The following is a 25039-nucleotide window of genomic DNA, read 5'->3' as shown; positions in this document are numbered from 1 at the left end:
CTGCGAGGAGCTTCCCGACCTCCTCGTCAACTGCTCTCCAATGCTCCGGGCATCTCGGCCGCAGACCATGCAAAAATATCAAAATTTTGAAGTAAGAAACTTACCAGCTGAGATCACAGAGGCTCCTCAACCGAAGCGCCGATCTAGAGAGTCCAAGCTGAATCCTCTGTCGAAGTGGGCACAAAGACCGTCTCTTCTATGGGTGTAGCTCGCTCTTCATGATGCTCAGTAGGTCGCTCCATCTCGAGGTCATTTGCTGCTTTGGCTTTCCCTTTGAGGGCGGCAACGTAGCATTTTCCTGACTCGAGCTGATCACCTCGCGCTACCCCAACTCCGAAGTCCGTGGGGAATTTCATGGCCAGATAATATGTGGAAACCACCGCGCGCAGAGCATGGGTGATGGGCCGACCTATTTTGGCATTGTATGGGGAAGGAGTCGCGACCACCAAAAAGTTGTTCTCGAGCCTCACTATGCTAGGCCAGGTCCACAAATACGAGGACTCTCCCTAAGGGTCTGACTTCCTCTCCGCTGAAGCACACCAAGAGAGTGTTCGCAGGCTTGAGATCGCTCTCCTGAAGCTGAAGTTTGTCAAATGCGGCTTGAAGAGTATGTCTGCCGAACTGTCAGAGTCAATGAGGACACGCTTCACCTCGAAATCATTGATTCTTATCTTTACAACGAGCGCGTCATCGTGGGGGTACTGGACTCCGCGTGCGTCATCCTTGGTGAAGAAGATCGGTTCCTCTGTCTTTGCCCGCTTCGGGGGGTTCTACTCTTCTCTTTCAATCTCACGAGCCGAGGTCCTTGACGCGGCCGAGGAGCAGCCCGCAACGATTGTTCCGCCGGTGATCATTTGGATCGTTACAAGAACTGACCTTTCTTCGGGTGGCTGCCTCTGCAGTTGGTCACCTTGCCTGTTGCTAGACTTGGGAGCATCTCTACCTTTCTCCCCCTGCTGCCCTATGTTATTATCATTTTGTACAAATTTTCTTAAATATCCACGACGGATGAGTTCTTCTATCTCATCGCGGAGGTTTTTACAACTTTTGGTACTATGACCGTGATCTCTATGGAAATGACAATACAAATTTTTATTTCTAACATTGGGGTCTCCTCTCAGCCGAGGTGGCCACTTCACGTATGGCGCGTCCTTGGTCGCCATGAGAATCTCAGCTCGCTTCGCGTTCAATGGTGTGTAGTTTGGCCTTTCGACTAGAGGAGCTCAGAAAGACTGATCTGGCCTTCCTCCCCGAGCTTGGTTCTTTTTCTTCTTGTTGTCCCCGTGGGTTGAGGACTCGCCTTCTCTTTTCCTCTTCTCAGGTGAGTTCTCGCTCTTCTGGTTCATCTCCTCCTCCATTCTGATGAACTGGTCCGCAAGCTTGAGGAACTCGATTACATCCTTAGGTCTGTTGACAACCACGTGCCACTTGAACTCCTTGTGCATTATGCCTCTCTTGGCTGCTGTGAGTCTCACCGCGGGGTCCAGGTCGGGTATCTGCAGACATGCATCCTTGAATCTCTTGATGTAGCTGCAGATGGACTTCCCTTCCCTCTGGACTATGCCGAGGAGGCTTTCTTGGGTCCTCGGGCATCTTGCTGGAGACAAAGTGGGAGGTGAAAACCTGCACGAACTATGACCAACTCTTGATCGTTCCAGGCACGAGGTTCCTGTACCACGTGCGAGCTACTCCCTTGAATGTGGTGGAAAGGCTACACACATGCAGGACTCACTTGTTCGGCTGAGTGCATCTGCAATTGAAAGGCATCTACATGATCATTCGAGTCGAATGATCCATCATACTTGTCTAGGGGAGGTACCTTGAAGTCTTTGGGTATTGGGACAGCCAGGAGTTCGGGAGACAGGGGAGATGGTACAGAGGAGCGGAGTGGCTTTCACTGCTCCCGAGCTCGCCTCTTATTTGGGGAGCTCGGGCAGGTGTTGGGCTGTAGCTCGGCGAGCTCGGCAGCGTCTTCACTGCTTCTTTACTGGCTTTGCATTGGTGCTTCCGGATTCTGTGTTGTCGGGCACAGTAAGCCCAGGGAAGGGCTCGGACTGCTGCTGATGGCTGTGGACTAAAGGGCCTTGTCTATAATCCGCAACCAAGACCTCGAACTGGTTCTCGACGAGTGGGATCTTGAACTGTGAAGGCCGAGGTGATGCGGGCCTGGATGGCTGAGAGTCCCCCGACCTGACTACATGCTGCGAGGTGGGGGGAGGGGCTTGTCTTTCCCTCCAACGGGATGAGGCCTGACTCCCAAGAGGGTTATGAGTTTGGGAGGTCTCTCCCCGGCGAGGGGATTGCTCGTTGCGATGGCGGGGCTTGGCCTACTGCACAATGGGGTATCAAGGAGGAACTTGTTGCTGGTTCTGGGGTAGTGGTGGAAACTGTTGTTGATGGACGTAGTGCAGCACTTGCTGCTAATACAGTTGAAACTGTTGAAACTGTTGCATTTGAGCTTGCATAGCTCACATGCAGTGCACTAGGTCTTCAAACTGGTTTTGACCGGTCACTGGAGGAACAATGGAGGGTTCGACGAAAGTTGCTCCTACCGTGGAGGGGAGTGGAGCGTTCATAGGTGCCATTATCTGAGGCACGTTCGGAGTAGGAACTCCATCCACAGAGAGGGGGACGGTGAACTGTCCAATACTAGACATGTTCATGGGTCGGGCCGGGTTGGGCTCGAGCCGGGCTTTTACTCTTCATTAACGGAAAAATGTTAGGCCCGAGCCCGAGCCCGGCCCGACCAATGGGCCTACAACTTGGGCCCAAGCCCGACCCTGATAAAAAGCCCGAAGCCCGACCTAATAAAAGAAATTAGAATTTTTCCTATTCAAATGGACATTATATATTTTAATCCAGATGTTTTTTTTCCCTATTTAAATGAACAATGGGCCTACAAGATGGGTTTTTTCCCTTTCTTTTACGTCTTAAAACACAGTTTTACATTCTTAAATAAAAAAATTTATTCAAATGGACATCACATAACCCATTTTAATTTCATTCTTTTTTTCTTACAATCAAGTGAATCAACAACCTTCTTTAAGGTTGTTTAATATATTCCCTGTTGTTTGGTTGTTTCTATACAACCAAGGCAAACCTAAAATGAAACACATAAGAGCAAATCATATAGGTTCATATTCCTACAAATAACATCACACATTAAAATTAAATTCATATAACTTCAAGTTCATGTTCCTCCAAAGTCATAAAAAAATAATCTGAATAAGACAAACAAAATCCATAAAACATATTTTCCATCCATTCTTGAATTCACCAACAAGATGGAATATTCCAACTCTCAAGTTCCAAGCCATTTCAAAAAATAAAATAAAAGACTCCATTGCCCATATGATCATATCAAACAAAACAAGTTCTAGCCATCTCCATTCATTCTTGAATTCACCAACAAGATTAAACATTCCAACTTCCAAGTTCCAAGACATTATACAAAAGAAAATAAGAGATAAATTCAGTACCCATGTCACATATAATTTGTTATCATGTCAAATGACAAATAAATAATGGAAATATATGTTATTATAATATCTAAAACATATCATCAAGTTCAACATTTTCATCATCATCATCACTACTATTTGATTCTTCATCATCTTCTAACAAGCTTGATCCTGAAGAAGCCCCTAACAAGCTTGATCCCCCTGCATACAATTGGAAAATCTATTAGAAAAAATTCAATGAATCATATATTTTAATGCTAAATGCAGATTCGGATGCAACTGTGAAAATAGGAATAGCCAAAATACCTCAAGCCATTGATGCCAATTCAGGATACCTAAGTGAACTCTTATTCCACTACTCCAAAACATCAACATCTGCTTTAATATCAATGTTTTGTTCCTCCAAGTAAAGGTCTAACTGAGTTTTTTCACTTTGAATCTTTTTTTTTTGAATTCAAAAATTGCTCATAATCCTCAAATCCATCACCATCATCATTTCTCTTACTCATGTCAAATTGACTAGAAGATCCAACAAAGGAGGTGGAGTAAAAATTTCTTTGTATTCATTAAACAAATCATCGAGAGTTTTAATTATAGCATTAACATGTTCCTCCGGTTCATTCCCATAAATTTTATCAAAACAATACTCCACTAACCTAATCTTGCAACGAGGATCCAACACAGCAGCACAAGACAAAATCATACTATATTCAGCCCAATATTTATCAAATTTCTCCTTCATTTTTCTATCCATGTCAGTCATAAAATTTTGAGGTTCCTTACTCACTAACATCAAATGTCTATGAATCATCCACACTCCCTTGAAGTAAATGTTTGAAGTAGGGTACTTAGTGGCAAAAAACATGCAAGTAACATCATAAAAAACATTTAAGAACTTGTGAAGCTTATCCACCTTTTCCCATTCTTCTTCTGAAAGCATTAACATTTTAAAAATATTATCCCTTTGCCCCCAATGTTGTAAGACTTGCTTATAATAAATGGCATGTTCAAGCATCAAATAAGTTGAATTCCATTTCACACACATATCTAACATCAATCTTCTAGTTGTGTTTAAGTGAAAACTTTTTTTAGCAAGTTCATAAAATCTATGCTTCCGGGCAGCTTATTTCTTTATATTTTTCACACCATCCCGAATCTTAAAAACAACATCATCAACAATATTCAAACCATCTTGCACAATAAGATTCAAAATATGACTACAATAACGAAGTTTGAAAAAATCACCACCACACACCAAAGATTTATGTATTGAAGATCTCAATTTCAAAGAGTTAGGCATCACATGGAAAACAAATTGCAGATTTGCAACATTACCAAAGTCAAAATACAATGTTTTTGCTTTAGGAATTAGGATAATCAAATCTAACAGTTTCAGCACTTTTGAATGACAAACTAAGCCAATCCCTAATGCATTATGTTGTTTTTATCATTCTCTAACAAATCTCTAATAGCATTCAGATTTAGGACAAACAATAGCATTCAGATTGAATTAGAACATACAAAAGGCCCAAATAACTAACACCAATAGAACAAGCTTAGTTTGTTTACTCTTTTCTACAGCTTCCTCAATTTTCTACACATAGAAGCAAAACAATAGACATGAAAATTAACTACATCAGATAGAAAGGCCCAAATAACTAACAAATAGATCTATATTTAAAATACAAGATTCAAGAGGACAAGGTGACTGGGGTGATAGGAGCAAAAGGAATTGGAAGATGTGGAAGAGTCAGTATGCTGGCATTCGAATTCAAGAGTAGCCCTCCACATGATCTTCAAACGTTACTGCAATGGATGACTTTGTTATTGAATGTCCATCGCTAGCTGGACAAAGGAATGTAATTATAAGCTCTGTGGGACAGTGGATTGTAGGTGCCATAGAGAATAACGATATGAGGAACATCTTAGAGAATCCGTTATCTTATAATTTAGGTGCCCTAGATCATGACACCAACATAAAGAAAGCATGGTCAATTGGAATTAAGGGAAAGAAATGTCCTAGTTTCATGAGTTCTCCTTCAAGCGTAAGTATTAGTTCATCACAGAACCTTGATAGGGAGATAGAACCTCAAGGAAATCATGGATATAGATCAGAAGCTATGCATAAGAGGCTTGTTTCTGTCTCAAGTTCAAACTCAACATGTTCAGATCAGTCTTCTCCATCTGCTTGTGACACCATTTCTCAGGGAATGCTTCATTGCACATGGAAAAGTGGAGTTCCATATTTTGTGTTCTCAGTAGAGGATCAAAGGGAGGTTTATGTAGCAAACATGTGGGTTGTTGAATCATCAGATGACAAGTCCCTGGATTATATGTACACATTCCATTCAAGAACGGATGGCCCAAAGGAACAGGTGACTTGTAGTGTGTCAGATCTTGTTGGTAAGATGAAGGTTTCCAGTTCTTTCAGTATTTGCTCGAACAATTCAAAACTCATAGAGACCGAGTTTGTCTTGTTTGGTGCTAATGAAAACCATTTTCGGGAGATGCAAATTTCAACCCCTCCTCGCAAGAGGAACAACAAGTTTCCAAAGAGGGTTGTTGATGTATTGGGGACAAACCATCCTTCCAGGGACAGGTCTTCCACCAAATTCGGTGTGCCAAGCTCCATACTTGAAGATTTTGCTTGGGAGCCATGCCAAGATATGTTCAACAAGCTTAATGCATCAAGTAGAGCTAACCTGCTACAAAACCATCTTTTGTCGAATCTTGAGTTGGCTGCCATTGTTGTGAGAGGCTATACCGAAGATGATTGTGAAGAGGCAACGGTCGGAGGTTGGGGCTTGAAATTTCTCAAAAAAAATGGATCTCAGCAGATTAATACTTCAGTAGAAGCATCTGTTTCTTCAGAATGCTGCCCAGATAGTTTCTTGCAAAAGAAAACCAATTGTTCAAGTATGCATGTTCTACTTCCAGCAGGAATTCATGGTGGTCCTTGGACAAGAAATGGTGGCCCTTCTAGTCTTAGTGAGAGATGGAGATCTGGTGGAGACTGCGATTGTGGTGGCTGGGATATAGGGTGCCCTCTCACAGTACTCAATAGCAGAACAAGCATGGAAGAGGTTTCACAAGGAAGTGCACAAGGGGAATGCAAATCATTGAATCTATTTATGCAGGTCCGTAATAACAGTTTTAAGCTACAAAAGTCAACAAATTAACGACATCAAGTAGAAAGGCCCAAATAATAGCATTCGGCAATAAACACTAAACATTGTAATAGAATAAAATGGTAGAGAGGACTCACCGTCGCCGCCGATGATTGTATCTCACAGTACTCAATAGCAGAACAAGCATGGAAGAGGTTTCACAAGGAAGTGCACAAGGGGAATGCAAATCATTGAATCTATTTATGCAGGTCCGTAATAACAGTTTTAAGCTACAAAAGTCAACAAATTAACGACATCAAGTAGAAAGGCCCAAATAATAGCATTCGGCAATAAACACTAAACATTGTAATAGAATAAAATGGTAGAGAGGACTCACCGCCGCCGCCAATGATTGTATTCTCTGGTGAGTTCGCGGTGAGTCAGTGACTGTGGTCTGTGAGCTGCGAGCCTGACCTGCATTTTGACAATGATTAGTTTGCGTCAGAGAGAGAGAGAGAGAGAGCTCACCGTCGTCGCCGGAGTTGTTGTGCCGGTGAACGTTCGCCGCCTCGCCGGTTGTGGCTGCCTGAGAGTGTGAGGATGAGAACTGTGGAGTGTGGAGGATGTGGAGATTGGAGAAGAAGGGTTCGGCTGGAAAAAAAGAAGGGAAGGAGACAAAGAGGGGTACTCGAACTCGACTACGGTTTTTACTTAGGTTTAATTATAGGTCGGGTCGGGCCGGACTATTTTGGCAAATCCCGAGTCCGGCTCGAATTTATTGCGGGCCGGGCTTTTTGGCGCGAGGTTAAGCCTACGGGCCCATATACCTATCCAAGCCCGTCCGGGGGCCGAGCTAGGCCGAGCCAGCCCGTCGGGCCACCCGGCCCATGAACAGGTCTATCCAATGCATACTACTAGGACCTGAAGTTGCTCCCCGACGGCATTCATTTCTGCGTTGCGTCCGACATTGCTGGAGGAAGCCATGGAAACTGAAGTTGCAAAGTTTGGTGGAAGAAGGCTTTTCGAAGCTTTCCCACAGACGACGCCAATTGATGGTGTGCGATCTGGTCACTCTTAACTGGCAGCGGCTACGCTCCTAGCTGGCGATGGACGATATACCTGTGAGGAAGAAGGATCCCCGGGGAGCTCTCCCGGCGGGAATACTCCGATGCTTAAGTTAGTAGCAGGAAGAGAGAGTTGTAGAGCAAAAATGAAAGGGCTAGAGTGCAAATCACGCAAGTTACCTTTGCTCTTGGGGATCGGAGCTCTTATATACTAATGTCTTGACAAATCAGGTATAACCGCCTTTGATTCTCTACCGCAGCCGTTACTTGCCAGGGCTGAGCTGGTGGGCGCATGTAACAGTTGTAGAGTACGGCCCTGCCAGACAAAGGACACCTCTCAGGGTTGGCAGGCACGACGACGCCTGGCGAGAGACGTGGGTGCAGTCCCCAGATTTGGCAGGTACAATTGTCAAGCAGGAGATCTTCCTGTGATATGCCGAGCTGCTCTGCCCCGAGCTACCTTGTACCGAGCTACCCTATGCTGAGCTACTTCTACCTAAGGTGGCCTACTTGAGTTTGGACAGGCGAGTTTATTCTTAGGAGGCTGCCGAGCTCAACCCGAAGTGCTTTCAGCTCAGGAAATTCCCGTCTTGTGAGAATCTTAGCTCGGGGCACTTTGTACTTGGAAGAATCTTAGCTCGGGGTAATCGGAGTGTCATCTTGTAATGAGCTGCCATGCTGGATCTTGGCAGACTAATCCGCTGAGTTGTCACTTATGTTGAGTCACGTCCATGCGTCCTCTTATGATGAAGTCGAGCCAAATCATCCTCCATCAGAAACCATGTGGGGATCGACATAGATACCCTTGTCTCTATCGCTGTGAGCAATGTGACCTCCTTGGCTTTGGTGCTCAATGGTGGTGACAAACTGCATACGTGGATTGATTACAACGCCAACTCCAAATACTTGCAAGTTAGGTTGGGAAAATTAGGAAACGTGTTCGTGGGCTTGAGTTCATCTACCGGGAATTCTTCCCAGATCACAACCGTTCATTCATGGAGCTTTACGTTGGAACTTAGAGAGGTATAAGTGGTGGTGGTGCACGTTTTGGACAGCAAGCATTCTTACCATACCATAGTTGTTCATTCATGGAGCTTGGATGTTCTTGTCCGGTGCTTGGAGGTATGTTAGAGATTGAAGCAGTTGTTTGCCTCTCTTTCATTTTCTTGAGAAAGAAGATGATGAACAGTGTCCAAGTGTAATTTTGATATTTTTAAAAGTTTTAAATCGCACATAAGGTCACGTGATATACATAACTAATGGTCCATTAACGGTAGGTACTAGATTGTCGCAAAATGAAAGTTCGGGTACTAGATTGTCACATTTTAAAGTTCGGATACTAGATTGTCGCATTTTAAAGTTTGGATACTAAATTGGCACTCGGCCTAAAGTACAGGATACCTATCGGGAATTTTCCCTAAATTTATATTAGATTGGGTTTGATTAAGCCAATATCCGGTCCATTGATATAAGATAAGAATATAGGCATCAATAGACCGGATTTGAATTGAAACAAATCTAAATTAAAATGAATTTGAACAAATTGGATGGTCCAAGCATTAAATTAGACCAATTCAAAATAATCCAAAATATTTATTGAATTAAATTGAACCTGATCCATTTATAATGGACTCACATTGGACTAGATCGGATTGGACCAAATCCAGTCCAATTGACACCTCTAACAACAGACCGAACAGTCCAACCATTAACCTGAAAACCGGTAGCCAAAACAATTCTGGTTCCCAGTCGGGTTTTAAAACATTGATTTACAGTCAAACTTGAAAATGCGTCTTACACCAAAAGTGAGCAACACGGTGATAATTCAGGAGGGTCCGCATCTATCAATCCGATTGATTTGTGTTACCCACCGGCTGACCCCATGCACGGCGAGATGAATCTGTACCCGGATCTGCTGGATGACTGCTCCCTGTGTTCGCACACGTTTTGCTTTCTCCAAATCCCGTTTCGAAAAATGTAATTCCGTTTCTCCATGATCATCGCTGGACGGGGATAAGATAAACAAACCATTACAGACCAGATCCATTGCCGTATTACTGTTATCCACCATCACTCTGTTGCCTAATGTCTTGTCTGCAATGGATATTGGTTGCCATATCAATGTGGCCTATTAGTATCAATTACTAATATATATATATATATATATATATATATATATATATATATATATATATATATATTTATTTTTTACATTTAATAATTGGCCCATGTTCGGTATATTGGTTGCAAGTTGCCACTAAAAATCACACCTCAAAATATGTTTTTTTTTTCTCATGTCTTTATCGCCAATTGAACTTTTGAACTTGTGCTTTTAATGTAATTTCTAAGATTTCTATTGATTTTCCTAGTTGATACTGTTACTTATGGCCCCTTTGATTGTTGAAAAAGGATGAGATGAGAAGAAATTTTTTTTTTCTCAATCCTATCACCTGTGTTTGGTGGCTAAGACCAACTATCCTACCAAACCTGGTTCCAGTGTTTGGTTGCTAAGAAAATTTTACAAGATGGTTGAATTCATTCCACTTCGACAAATCCATATAATCTCCAATTCCACAAGACCTATTTTTTAAATGGCATAGTACAATAGTATTTTAATGTTGCCGCATGTAATGCTGACATTGCACAATTAAAAGCTCCTATATATTAAAAACTAAAGAATAGGGGATCTGGGTTGTAAAGACCTATAGGGCACCATGCACAAACCAACATGACCCATTCTATATTCGCTTGGAATGGGCATCACAAATTAAATTCATGAAGGCCTTTATCAAGAAAACACCCATGAATCCGTCCTCTGTTTTGTAAAAATCAATACAGCTCGGCAACTCAAGTCTTCTTCATGTAAATAACTCATTTCAATGGTCAAAACTAACCCAAGACCCTATGCTATGGATAGCCACTAGTTTATGGAATTTTCTAAGATACTATTGCACAAAAAGACATAATTAAAATTCTACCCATAAATGAGCAAAAGTTTAAATTCACTCCAAGTTCTGATCAGAAGACAAAATCATGATCAGTCACCTAGTTACTTGTCATATTCCATGAGATTGTAGTTAAACTTATTTATATTCTTTTGTTTACTTTTATGCTAATCAGATAAGAAACAAGCAAAGGAGATATGCTCATCTGGTAACTGATGTTTTGGCCTGTATAATCTATTTTTCTTGGCTCGTTTTTAGTGAGCTTTGAGGGCTGTTATTTCTGGCCCAACCAGAACCTATCCTTGGAACTTTGAAGGATTTCTTTTTGGATCTTACAATTGATCCTTGTAATCTGAAACCTCTCCTTGGAGCTTTGAGGGTTGTAGTATGAAGTTACTGGTTTAACAGAGACAATATCAATAGAAAAAAAAACAAAAAAAAAATTCTTGTTGTATGAAGTTACTGCTTTAATAGAGACAGAATCAACAGAAAAAAAAAAATGTTTGTAGCATGAAGTTACTAGTTTCACTATCCACCCATCAGAATAATTGTTCCCTAGTAGCTCCTTGTTTGTTTTGGGGCTTCTTACATTAAAATTTTTTTTACCTGCATTCGAACAATTAAGGCCCCGTTTGCTTTGGTAAGTTATTTATCCGGGTAAATGTAATTATCTGGGTATGTTTTTCCTGGGAAACACACCCAGGTAAGTGCATTTACCCATGCTCTTTTATTTCTTGGTAAATAAAGTAATGACCATTTTAGCCTTAAAAATCTATTATTAAAAGGGGCATTTTTGTCCCATTCAAGTGTTAGCAATTTTCCTCTAGGTGGGAAAGTTATTTACCCACCTAAGTAAGTGATGCCCAGAAAAATAAACTTTCCTTGGTCCCCACATAAATCTGAAAAATGAACATGGGATTCTTGGTCATTCCCCCCTCTCAAAATCCAAAAAAAGAACACCCCCTAAGTGATTTGCTTCAAACAACATTTCCCCCTCTTTTTCTACAGGTCTTCATCTTTTTAAAGTTGAATTCGGGCATTTAAGAGAATAGGAAGATACTCTGTTCTGACCTCTTTTTGAAAAGAAATTGAAGTAATGATTGTCTCTGCTCTTTTAACTTCTGTGGTTATCAATCTTAGCCTGTGCATTTTATTTTTCACATTGTATTCTATACTGAAGAAGCAGACAGGTAATGTTAATGCAAAAATACATTTCAAGGTGTTTTTAATTTTTCTGGTATGACAACTTCAAAAGAAAAATGAATAAAAAAAAGATCACAGAAACCCATGGTGACCGATGTTTATTCAACATTTGTTCTGATCCAAAGACAGATAATCATATGAATGTAAAAATGAAACAAAAAATGACAATGCAACATATATAGGGTATGTGATACCTCAAGCTAAAAATCCCCTACTTGATTTGCTTGAGATGACTTGAAACAAATCAAAAATAAAACGCTAGATTTGGAAGATGCAGATGCCAGAAGCCAGATCTGGAGCTCCGACGTTAAAATGAACGTAAATGGCTGTTAATATAGAAGAACAACGCCTTGAATGGTAGATCAACCGTTTTCTGGCAATGAAAATTGGTCTGGACGACCAGGGATGAAGGTAGACAACGTGAAATTTGAAGGGGGAGCTCATTCAATGAAAGAAAACAATAATGGTTAAAAAATGAATGCAAATCACCAGAGGATGCAAAATCTGAGGTTGCCTTCGAAATTTGAAGAGGGAGCTCATTCATCGGAGATGGCACCGGCGAGATGACCATTGGACGGCATGTGATCAAAAGATGACACTCTAGGTTGGCGCTCTTGACATTATTTTCTCACAAATGGCTTTTTTTTCCTTTCTCAGTGGGGTTTCACCATTTTGGTGCGACCCTACATATCAAGTTTTGGGAACCCGCATCCCAGATCTTTCTCTTCCCATGCCATTTTTTCCTTCAAAACAAACACTTGGAAAATCGAATATTCTTTAAAGATTTTTCTCTTCTCAACCCTTTTTCAGCAACCAAACAGACCATTAGAATTTCCAATTAAACGATTACAACCAATCATACTCCAGATTTGATATCTAAAAGATAAATTTCTTAAACTACCCTTAATTTAGATAATTGACTAAGTGCACCCTACTTTGGTGAGACATAGTATCTTTTATACAATTTTTTATTTAAGAAACGATATTCACCAATTTTCTTTACATTGTCTAGCCGAGTTTACTCGTTCGTGGGGAGGGATGAATTTCAAAACACAGGAAGTGCACAATCGACGGTATATACCTCGATGGCGGAGTCCCTCGTTAAAAAGTAAAAACGAAAGTCATCTCCTTACAACTCTACCCCTCTCCTCTTTTTCTTTCTCTTTCTCTTTGCCTACGAGGAAAGCAACTCGTTCCAATGCCTCTCTTGCTCTTTTCTTAATCAAAGCAGCTTCTTTTACTCTTCTCCGCCTCAATCCTAGCAGTAGCTGCAACTTTACTCATAGAGACAGCAGCTATGCGAGCAGAAGCAAGAACCTTGGCGGATTTCTGGTCAAATGCACGCTTAACGGAATTGTCCCACCGTGATTCAATCGATTCAAACCTCCATTCGCAGAAGCAAGAACCTTGGCGGATTTCTGGTCAAATGCACGCTTAACGGAATTGTCCCACCAATCGATTCAAACCTCCGTTGAACAGATTGAAGTGGAGGAGCCGAGCAACAACGGTGGTGCTCAAGAATGGAGACTGGGTCTTGGGAGCAGCTAGGCGTTTGAACGACTCGGGTGAAGTTAGAGAGATGAAACTGATCTACTGAACCGAACCCTTCTCTCTCTATTCTCTGTTTTCTCCACTGTTCATATTACTGATATTTGCTCCTTGAATCGAACTTTGACCTCCTTTGCAGCAGTGACCTTTTGGATCGAAGACGAAGGATTCAGGGAGAGAGAACTCTCTTCTGCGTCCATTATCTCTTATTCTTCGGTATTATCGCTTGAGAAAATTTTCCAAGAGAAGAAAGGAAGAGAGGTCAGCAGGGGCTTCAAATTTATAGAACTAAGGTTCAAAATATAGATACACCCGATAGGCCGCTTGGGGCTTATCGAGCGAATCAATACATATTTTTATTGTTCTTTTTTTATTTTTTTCGCAATCGGTTTAAGAGGTGTATCGGAGGGGTCCCCAAACGATATATATTGACTGATACGGGCTGATATGCATCGATACTTTGAACCTTGTATTAGAAGCAAGAGATATATATAATGATAAATGACGAGGAAGAGAAGATGAGACAGTAATGTGATGACTGATGAATTTTTCAAATGGGAGGGAGAGAACGAGCAAACGAACGGAAAGGCAGCATACCAGACACAAACAGAGAGAAAGAGAAATAGAGAGAGAAATGTTCTCTCATTTCGTTCCTTCTGTTTTGATATATAGATGCAGATGCCGGTGCGGTGCCGGAGATAATCAACTTTGAGCCCACTCTCTCACCCTCTCGTGATTGGCTCAACCATAAATGGGCATTTGCAGAATCACCTCTCCCGAAAAGGGCATTTTCAACATAAAAAGGTAAATTGGGTATTTTGAAAGTTTATAACAGTGAACAGTTTATGACGACCATTAACGTAAAGAGAAGTATTAGTCAATTGTCAGAACAGTAGGGATATCATTAGTCAATTTTCAATCAGTGGGGTATACTTAGTCCAATAGTTAAACCATAAGGGTAGTTTAAGAAATTTACCCATATCTAAATCCAGCAAGTATAAAAGTTTAGAACCCAGAGGATGGGAGCACATGAGGAGGCATCAATGAAGTTACAGAAAGCAAGACATGAGCAATGTTCTTAAGACGATTCCAATCAGGATGAGATCTTGCACTGTCAAAAAGAAGAGATTCCAACACTAAAAAATATGTAGATTTAACTACTTTCTCATCTGCAAACGGGAGTGCGGGACATACTCCTTCGAAAGTGCTGAGCAACTCTACGCCCTATTTCAAAGGGCCAATATGATGCCTAAACCATTCCTTTCCGATTCTCTTTTTTATTCGCCATCTCTTATTCTATGGAAGAGAAAAGGGCAAAATAATTCGCAGCCAGGCATGTGGGAAATTATTCACCCAGATGAGAATTGATGTCTAGAGATGGACATCCCTGCCTTTTCTCACTTTTCCCTAAAAACGAATAGCGCATTGAGTGAAGGAAGAGGATGCTTCAAAAACTTGACCACTAGTGCTTCATGAGATTACGGATGACATATGGTAGAATGCCTCCATTGTTGAAATATTCCAATTCCACCTGCAATCTCAAAGTGAGCAAAGGTAGACATAACTTATCTGTAGATAGTCAAAGTCCAACAGTCAAGTAATAAACTAATAACCAGTCACTAATTAGAAATTTGGAAGTCCAAGGGGCAAATCAGGTGAATGGATATTTGTTACAGAAGCAATGGTTTTGGAAACTAGCCCATCAAGACATATGCTCAGAAAGTACCTCTGTATCAAAGCGCACTGTGCATGTGAAAGATTTGCCAGTATCGGTCACTACAGTAACATCCTGACCAGGCCGTATCTCACTAATTTTGCTTGGAAGATCAATGGTGTAACGCTCATGACCTGTCAGACCCAGTGTTTCTGCATCCTCACCAGGCTTGAAACAGAGTGGAATTATACCCATCCCAACCAAATTACTGCGATGGATTCTCTCAAAGCTCTTGGCAATAACTGCTTGAACTCCCTGATAGAGAAAAAGGAATTAAAAATAAAACAGGAAAAAAAAGAGAGAACACAATCCGGTGATCACTAGAAAAAGAACAAAACAGACAAGAAAAGATGTCACTTTATAGAGAGAATAATCAACTTACCAGTAACATGGGGCCTTTGGCAGCCCAATCTCGAGAGCTTCCACTACCATATTCTGTTCCAGCTAGCACAATTGTATCTTGACCAGCAGTCTTGTACCTCTGGGAACACCACATTGATGACAACAATTTAGCGAATAACAAGGTATAAAATTGTCATCACCCGAGATGCACTGCAATGTAATTCTTGAGGTTCCCCAAAAGAGAAAAAGAATAACAAGGGACAATGTAGATGTCTCAAACTATAATTAGTATCTATTATCTGCTTTGCCAGCAGACCTTCATGTATGGATAAATTCCAGAAAATAACAAAAATACGACCAACTAGATATCTGCCATCACAAGTCAGACATCTAATGAAACACAAACACACAAAACCTCTAATGAAACAATAATAAATAAAAGGAGGTCCCTCCCACAGAAGGGCGTTCTGAGAGTCCTGTTTCACTGATCCAGTAAAATTTTTAACCCTCCAACCTATGAAAGTAACAAGTAGAAGAAAAATGGTAAATAAAGGCCACGCTTTATTAAAAAAATGAAAAAAGAGATAGGGCAAAGTGCCATTATGTTAACCAAGGCTGCTAAAACAGACAATTGCAAGAAATCCAATCACAGCTCCTGTTAGAATGGTGTAACAAGACCTAAAAAAAAGAGTATAAATGCACTGTTCATAGATGAATTAACTAAACATATCCAAGAGGAGGCCCCATGGTGGTTGATGTTTGCTGATGACATGGGATTAATTGATGAAACTAATGAAGGATTAAATGCAAAAGTATGTTTATGAAAAAGCCCATTAGAAACAAGAAGTTTTAAAATAAGTAGGACTGAAACAGAATTTGTAATGTAAATTTAATAATAATAGGAGTGTAAACCAGGATACATTTGGGATTGGAGACCAAGAGATAACTCAATGTGACCTCTTTCATTACATTGGTTCAATAGTTCAAATTGAGGAGGATGCCACTCATAGAACTAGAGCAAGATGAGAAAAATTGAGGAGTGCATATGGAGTCTTAGGTGATGGGTGAATACCACTTCGGCTAATAGGAAAATTCTATTAACCGTTTGTGAGGCCAGCTATGTTGTATGGAGCCAAATGTTGGGTAAGTTAAGAAACTCCATGTCCAAAAAATAAATTTTCCAGAATTATGTATGCTTAGATGGATGAGTAGTAAGACTAGAAAAGATAGGGTCTGAAATGAAGTCATATGAAGGAACCTAGAAGTAGCTTCTATAGGTACAAAATGATAGAAAGTAGTCAGAGGTGATTAGGTCATGTGTATAAAAGACCATCTACAACACCCATTAAAAGAAGTGCTCTGTTACAAGTTGAAAGGGATAGAAGAGCTAGGGGCAGACCGAAAAGGACTTGGGTTGAAGTACTAAGAAAAAAGCTCCCATAATTTGACGATGGATATGAAACTGAACAGAACAGAATGGAAAAAAAGCAGGATTCATATAGCGGTAATAGCCAACCCCATATAGTTGGGATAAGGCGTAGATAATGATGCAAGGTGCTCATATCACTGGACTCACCATTGCTGCATCAAAGACATAAAGTTTCTCCCCAGTTGGAATGTGAATTGTCTTTGGGCCAACTTCTCCATTCAAGAGTTTGTTAACTATGCGGATATTAGCAAAAGTGCCCCTTGCCATCACTTCATCATTGCCACGACGGCTTCCATAAGAATTGAAGTCCTTGCGGTCCACTCCATGCTCAATAAGGTATTTGGCAGCAGGACTGTCCTTGTGGATGCTCCCTGCAGGGGAGATGTGATCGGTCGTAATACTGTCCCCAAAGTTGAGCAAACAGTAGGCATCCTTCACTCCATGAGGACCAGGTGGCTCCATGGTCATGCCCTTGAAATACGGGGGCTCATGAATATAGGTTGACCTTGGATCCCATGAGTAGAGATTGTTGCTTGGGACTAAGAGTTGATTCCACATTGGATTCCCCTCTGTAATAGCCTCATAGGTGCTCTTGAACATATCAGACAACACACTTGATCGAACAACCTGTAAAACATTCCAACAAGTTAATCAGGGTTTGATTCACTGGATAAACCTTGGTGAAAAACATTCCCAAAATTAAAGGATCCTACCTCAGCAATTTCATCAGTGGATGGCCAGATATCCTTGAAATAGACAATCTTCCCATCCTTCCCTATTCCAATTGGTTCCTTATCAAAGTCAATATCAACCTGTAAATAGAATTTCAGCACCAAGCATCACTTAGCATATGACAACAGTGAACAGATCAAGTACAAGTATCAAAGTAAAAAATAATGGACAACAACTCTTGATAAATGTGGTTTTAAATTCTGGATTTCACCGTCAAAGAGCTCTACTACATGATCTAAATAGCAGTTTTAATTTCTAAGGTTCAGATAGGACTTCTGAGCATGTTTGGAACAACAAACAAGTGCTTCACTAGCAATATCCAAGCTTTTTCCCAAGACATCAACACCATCTGAACTAGAACAATCTCTGCCAAATACCCATATTTCTCAATTATGGAATTTCCTCTAAAAGTGGTCCAGCCTTTATATATATATATATGTGTGTGTGTGTGTGTGTGTGTGTGTGTGTGGTAAATCATAAGTTTCTAATAGTCCGCTATGCAAAAAAAATGAAGAACAAGACAACATGTGAATGGCAATCTGTCCAATAAATGACCTAAATAACATCAGTAGTCACTTGAAAAAGTATATGAACAAGAACTACAAATTCAGATGCATATATAGAACACATCTGATTTAAAATGAAAAATAATGGAATCTAGGCATGATTAGCTTGACACTGCACCCCCCCCACCCGGTATTTGTAAGTAATACCGTTTTACAACAATTAAAGAAAGAAAAATGAGGTCATATATCTCAATGAGATTAATTTACATACCGTGCCAGCAAGGGCATAAGCAACAACTAAAGGAGGTGAAGCAAGGTAATTAGCTCTTGTCAAGGGATGCACACGACCCTCAAAGTTACGGTTTCCAGAAAGTACAGCAGCAGCAATGATGTCTGCAAAGAACAGGAAATTACATTAAAGTAAAAACCCATTACTTAATTGTGTAATAAATAAAAGAATAAAAATGAGAAAGAATTATAAAGTTATAAGAAGAAAGTGATTAAAACCCATAAAGCACAAATAATAAATCTAAGCAATTTTATCTTTACATTGGAAATGCCTATCCTTTTGTTCAGGATAAGTTTTTGTTTTACTCTACTCTGATTAGTTGACAGAGAAAAGGAGAACAAAAAATAGATAATGCTACCGTTTTCTGAGATTGCAGAAGCAACTGATTCATCAAGTTCTCCAGAATTCCCAATACATGTTGTACAACCATAACCAACAATATGGAAGCCTTGCTGATTCAAATACTTCTGAAGACCACTACATAGAGCAACCCAGTACCACATTTCAGTACTAAAAAGATACACCATAATAAACATAAAACCAATAATATATTTCTTTCACAAAGTTTCTGCTGTATTATAGAAGTACCTTTGGAACAAATATTTTGTGACAACCCCTGATCCTGGAGCGAGACTTGTTTTAATCCATGGCTTAACCTGGTAAATGCACATTTAAGACAATCATCAGGACAAGCCCAAGCAAGAAAACCTTCATCTGAGAGTCCTAATTTATGGTTAACCTGACTCAATTGTGCCAAACTGTGGTCAATACATTATGACAAAGTTCCAAAACAAGAATGAGATATTAGATGTGAAAGATCATTACTGACCTCCAAACCAAGTTCATAGGCCTTTTTGGCAACAAGACCAGCCCCAAGCATGACACTGGGGTTTGAAGTATTTGTGCAGCTGGTTATGGCTGCTATCACAACACTACCATGCTTGAGCTCTGCAGGCTGTCCATGGAATGAAAACTTTGCTACTTTGTTTTGTGACTCCTTTGGTACAGAAAATCCCTGAAAAATAAGAATTATATATAATAAGCAGTTAGCATCCAGATGCATATGATAGACAAAAGAATCACATGAGAAAACAACAAAAAAAAAGACAAACAGCTAAAAAGATTACTAAAATACTGGCTAAAAGATAGCCTTTTCCATGTATCCTGCCCAACTGATCATATCACTTATTAGGATATACCTACTCATACCCAAATCAATAGTATTATGTAGTTTTGTATTTTTTTTCCAACTAGCACAAGGAGTGGGTAACATGAAAACAAGCTGAAACATCCAACTTGAAGACCATGAACAAACTAGATCATCAAGCATCAATGTGGATGCATATGGAAATGTCTACAGCTCACCTTGAATCCAACTTTGTTATCCAGACAAGAACGCCAATCAGCCTTCATTTCCTTCAGGGGAACTCGGTCATGGGGGCTGTGAAAAGTATCAAAATTTCCCATGAATTGAAGATAGCAGAATGGGATCCAAAGAGACTACTATGTCCAAGTACATCAATATTGAACATACCGTTTTGGTCCTGAAATACAAGGTTCAACATCTGCAAGATCTAATTCTAGGTAGGACGAATACACTCTTTCTTGTTGAGGCTGGATCATGGAAAGTTAGAAACATATCATGTTTATTGCACATAAAGCTGCCACTAAACTGTATTCAGAGAGAATAAAAAATAATTCTACCTCATTATAGTCAACAAACATTTTGTTTGCACGCAGATATGCTTCTATCATTGCCACCTAATGGATAAGAGAAGACAGTTACCCTTTATCAATAGAAGACAGTTACCCATTGGTGTAATAGTTTCAAAATTTCATATTGCTTTTCCTTTTTACATGTGTACTTGGGGTGGGTGGGGGCTAAATACTCACTGTTTCATCACTTCTTCCAGTTAATTTAAGGTATTGCAAAGTGACATGATCTACAGGAAAGAAACCCATGGTTGCTCCATATTCAGGAGACATATTGGCAATAGTAGCCCTGTCAGCTAATGATAATTCACCCATACCCTCACCTAGAGTAAAACAACAATTCAGACCATTGGATACAAATGAAAAAATAAGAATGGCAGTTCAAATTCAGTTTTATGGTTATTGCGGTTACCATAGAACTCAACAAACTTGCCAACAACACCATGCTTCCTCAACATTTGTGTAACAGTCAAAACCAGATCAGTAGCTGTGACACCATTGCGCAATTTCCCAGAAAGTTTGAATCCAACAACACCAGGTAACACCATGCTCATTGGCTGTCAATATCAAACTAAAGCTTAAGATGCAAGATTATAGTCAAAATAAAACATACAAATACATTTGTGCTTCTATTTCATAGATAAGGTTTTAATAGCAAATGAAAGACATGCTATGATAAGACATTCAATAGTGTTAGATTCTTGTTGATGGGCCTGCATATGAGCTGAAAGCATCAACATGCACACAGATGCATGCCTACATGTAGAATTAAAAAATCATAAAACAATATACAATATGCTTTTTAACAATTAAAAAACACAACATCATTATAGCTCATAAAATTAAAAAAATAAAAAAGAATTTCAGTACACAGTACACACTAGCCTGGAATGCACAGAATATCTACTAGATATAAAGATAATAGGTATGGAACTTCCATTGGAATTGTCCATGTTCACTGCTGACAATAGTCACCAGATAACATGACACTTGTTTATCAACAGTTCCTCTAGCAAACGTATTTTGTTGGGGGAGGCTGCAACTCATGCCTCTCCGAGGGTTGTATGAGCTTTCAATCTCAAACCTATTTATGATCTAATAAAATTATCATCATTTATCAAAAAAATAGTTCCTCTGGTAAAGTCCATATATAAATGCATGTGCTTCCAGTGCAATGAAGAGCTCCAAGATTCCATTTAGTCACTGTTATTAATACAAGTTGTTGCCATGTAAAACTGAAAATTTTATCAGGCTTCAATCTCATCAAGAGATGAACAGATTGCTCCCCTAACACACTTTACCTGTCCAAGCATAGCTGCCTCTGCTTCAATTCCTCCCACTCCCCAGCCAGCAACTCCTAACCCATCAATCATAGTTGTGTGGGAATCAGTTCCAACCACACTATCAGGATAAAGTATGCCATCAGTGTTGAAAACAACACGACCAAGGTATTCTAGATTAACCTGAAATTTCATCAAAGTAAGCAAATTATTCAACATAGAATAAAGTACAAAAATATAGCATTCAATGGAGAGAAGGCAACAAAATTCTGAATTTCAATTAATTGTTTTTGCCATTTGCATTAAAATTAGTTGAATATCAAAAGAAAACGAGAAGAATAAAACTATGGTGACAATTTGGTACAGCAACATCAAGTTTTATGAGGAAACTAAAGGTAGAAACTGTTTCATGTAAGAAAGAAAATATGATGCAAAACTCCCTTACCTGGTGCACTATACCAGAACCAGGAGGAACAACAAGCATGTTGCTGAAAGCAGTAGATCCCCACTTAAGAAAAGCAAATCTCTCCCTGTTTCTTTGGAATTCTAACTCCATATTCGACTGCACTGCATTCTCTGATCTAGCTACATCGACCTGGACTGAATGATCAATAACAAGATCTACTGGAACCTGGATGTAAGATATTATTTCAGAAGAAAGTGCAAGAGTTATAGAAGAAGGGAAAAGAAAAGAATACCAGGGAAAATGGAATGCAGAACTCTAGGCAGAGATACAAAAAAGTTTAAAAATACAGTGTATCCCCATAAATTATATTTATCAATCAAATAGCAGAAGCATGTACATGCACACACCAAAAGGGGATAAAAGAAAGAAAAAATGAGAGTGGTTCTCCACAAAAAAATGTAACTCTCAATTCTATCAGAAATAATTTACATGTACCACATGTAAATGAAAAAAAGAGCTGATGAATTTATTAAGGCAGAAAAAGAAAGAAAATGAATCTGTACAAAACATCTTTTTATTCAGACACACATATGGAGAAACTGTATCAGTGTCACTTATGTGTTCTTCATTCTTTTTGGGCCTTCCTGGTGAGAAATATATTGGATGCCTTTTCTTTTCTTTAAGAACTACCAAATATCTAAATGCTACGGGGTATGAACATATTAATTATGGAAAATAAAACATACCAAAGGGTTGATCTTGTTAGAATCACCTCCAAGCTTGTTCATAGCATCCCTCATGCTAGCTAGATCAACCACAGCAGGTACACCAGTAAAATCCTGACCAAAAGAACAGGAGTTACAGAAATTGGCAAAAGAAAAAAGAAAAAAGAAAAAAAAAAAAAAAAAAAAAAAACATAACCAAGACTGATGTGATTATCAGCCACACAATCTCCACCTGCAATAGAACACGAGCAGGCTTGAAGGGGATCTCAACTTGCTTAGGAGAAGTGTTCTCCCAGTCAATAATCTTCTCAACATCTTCCTTGGTTACTTGAAAGTTGTCACAATTACGAATAGCTGACTCAAGAAGGATCCTGATAGAATATGGTAATTTATCTGCAATGCAAAGGAAACATGAATTTATGTTTTTGAAAGTTGTAAGATGTTGAGTAACTATTGTTGAAGAATCTCATTGCAGCACACAATAGCTATGTGACCGTTGACCAAAGGCATGCTTTAATGCTCCAAAAAAGGGGAAGACAGGACCATTCATGCAGAGCAAAAGAAATGAGCAACCAGGAAATCTCACAAATCCGATGAAGAATTTAACAAGGAAAGAACTATGTTCCACAAAAAACGAATGTTGATAATTCCATAAGTTCAGTTCCCAAATTAACAAATCAAAGAAGTTTAAGTATACAATGAGCATGATAATCAGTAGAAGATGGAGAGCCAGTACTTACGCAGTTCAATCAGCCAAAAGTTGGACACGACTTACCGATTCTGGGATCATTCAGAGCAGGTAGGCTGTAAAATTTTCCAAACTCGCCACCCCCAGGCTTGGGAAGACTGGTTAAGATTCCCTTGAAAGCGTTCTCAGAAGCTGGATCATTGGGATACACAATCAGAACTTAAACCATTACCTCCAGCACCGAAAAACTAAGAAATGAGTAATGAACACACCGAAGACTAAGAAATGAGTAATGAACACACCGAAGTTTTGTCTATATTATGAATAGACAATCCACAAACAGGAAAAAAAAACCTCAGTCAACATATAGAAATGCTTAATTCGGCACACAAAAGCATGAAGCCTTAATACAGTTTTTTTCTCAGGGCGTGGGCCCAATTGTCAAACATGATTTAGAGCACTAATATGCATTTCGTCCTATAAAACCACTATAACCAAACCTGATCGATCAAGAAAAACGGCCAATTAATAATTTAGATACGAAAACTGATCAAAACTTTGGGTATTCAAACAACACGAATACAAAAAGGCCAATGTAAATTCTTCAATGATAAAAATGACACTTAGATTAATTCACTACTAAAAAAGTCAATTGCAGGCTTTGCAGCCTTTGTAGAATCAATCTACAAAAGAAATTCATTAATCCAATACTAGTCCGTTTCCCATAATCAACATACAAAAAGGGTGAAGAACAATATAAAGCTGCAAATGGAAAGTTCATACCCATAGTAGCGATTTTGCGCTGGAAGCGTTCGATCACAGGGGCAGCAGTCCTAATCTGAGCCCTAAGACTAAGAGGAGATTTCCAATCAAATCCGTGGCTCCATCGAGGGGCCGAAGAACGAAGAGAGAGAAACGCGGAGGAGAAGCTGAGGGATCGATATTTGGTGAGAGAAAGAGAGGATTGAAGTGGTGAAGCAGCAAGGGATGTTCTAGAGAGAGACGAAAAAGTGGAAAGAGAGGAAGAGAACCGAGCCCTGGAAGCTCTGATGAATGCAGCTGAAGAAGATGCGGCTATATACATGATGACAGTGAATCAAAACAAAGAACATAGGATTGGGAAAGGATCAGAGGACGTTGTGCAAAGGGATAAGTTAGAAAACAATAAATTTCCAATAATGGAACTAGAGGAAGCTCGAAGATACACTCAACAATCTCCAAATAATGGAACCGAGCGCTTTGTGACTTCTGCAAATGACCACTGGACTCACAATCCTGTCAAGAAATTCCCTTGCATTCATACGCCTCTTCTAATCTTCGTTGCATGCTTTGTATATTATTTCCTTCAAGACGAGCGAGCGAGAGAGACTGAGAGGGAGAGGGGCGTGTGGAAGGCACTGTCACCTAGGGCTGCGCGCCAGTTCCAGTTCTGGAAAACGGGACGGTTGAGGGTTTTGGCGTTTTGCAAATGCCATCACGCATCCCCTTTGCATAGTCCATAACCTATTAGATTATCACACGTGGCATGCCATTAGATGATGGTTGTAACGTGGGCCACCACTTTTACTGGGACCAATCACCTGGGCTTCTCCTCTCCCATTTGTTATGTGTGATGACCCGCATGATGCGCCCGTTCCCATCGAATTGTTTGAGTTTGACTGCGCTTTCCTCTTGACTTAGAGTGTGTAGCTTATGCACAGGTGTCGGTGAGTGCTCGATTATCGGACTATCCGACCCAGGATAGTAGGGTCTAGGAGTCTGGGTCATGGGTTAATTTTTAGCAAGTTCCAAAATATCGGGTATATCGGCTGTATCGGTATTTTTTTCATGTTTTTTTAATTTTCTTTTGAAATTAATTATGAGGGACCGGTTTAAAGTCGATCTACC

At 39.9% G+C, this 25039-nt stretch overlaps 2 protein-coding genes across 3 annotated transcripts; one reads left to right on the top strand and one right to left on the bottom strand.

Moving 5' to 3' along the window:
• Positions 1-5272: 5272 nt before the first annotated feature.
• On the top strand, positions 5273-6640 carry LOC104612835 (uncharacterized). Its single transcript, XM_010280425.2, has one exon. The coding sequence runs from the start codon at positions 5273-5275 to the stop codon at positions 6638-6640; it is 1368 nt and encodes a 455-aa protein (XP_010278727.2).
• A 7569-nt stretch (positions 6641-14209) lies between these two features.
• Positions 14210-24590, bottom strand: LOC104612799 (aconitate hydratase, cytoplasmic-like). Of its 2 annotated transcripts, XM_010280377.3 has the most exons (20): positions 23936-24590; positions 23240-23344; positions 22697-22857; positions 22486-22578; positions 21779-21964; positions 21355-21516; positions 20466-20610; positions 20234-20376; positions 20045-20101; positions 19875-19954; positions 19706-19781; positions 19170-19355; positions 18929-18996; positions 18699-18817; positions 18323-18444; positions 17527-17625; positions 16961-17440; positions 15425-15523; positions 15055-15297; positions 14210-14859 (listed from the first exon to the last, which is right to left on the bottom strand). In XM_010280377.3, exons 1-20 carry the CDS (start codon positions 24234-24236, stop codon positions 14791-14793), a joined length of 2994 nt encoding a protein of 997 aa, XP_010278679.1. In that variant the 5' UTR covers positions 24237-24590; the 3' UTR covers positions 14210-14790. The 2 variants fall into 2 exon arrangements, with proteins under 2 accessions (XP_010278679.1, XP_088759108.1); XM_088902982.1 differs by lacking the exons at positions 20234-20376; positions 20466-20610 and having other exon boundaries at positions 23936-24572.
• Between the last annotated feature and the right edge of the window lie 449 nt (positions 24591-25039).

Source organism: Nelumbo nucifera, chromosome 1 (genome assembly GCF_055504915.1).
Source record: "Nelumbo nucifera cultivar China Antique chromosome 1, China Antique-T2T, whole genome shotgun sequence".
In the NCBI taxonomy this organism is placed as follows: domain Eukaryota; kingdom Viridiplantae; phylum Streptophyta; class Magnoliopsida; order Proteales; family Nelumbonaceae; genus Nelumbo; species Nelumbo nucifera.
This window is presented reverse-complemented; position numbering and strand designations above follow the sequence as displayed.

Coding starts and splice junctions, on each gene's coding strand:
- LOC104612799 (XM_010280377.3), bottom strand. CDS start 24,236: ATGTATATAGCCGCATCTTCTTCAGCTGCATTCATCAGAGCTTCCAGG. Junction 18,445..18,698: donor TTCTGCAATCTCAGAAAACG/GTAGCATTATCT, acceptor TGTTCTTTGCAG/ACATCATTGCTGCTGCTGTA. Junction 17,626..18,322: donor CTTATGCCCTTGCTGGCACG/GTATGTAAATTA, acceptor TTCTATTTACAG/GTTGATATTGACTTTGATAA.
- LOC104612835 (XM_010280425.2), top strand. CDS start 5,273: ATGGATGACTTTGTTATTGAATGTCCATCGCTAGCTGGACAAAGGAAT.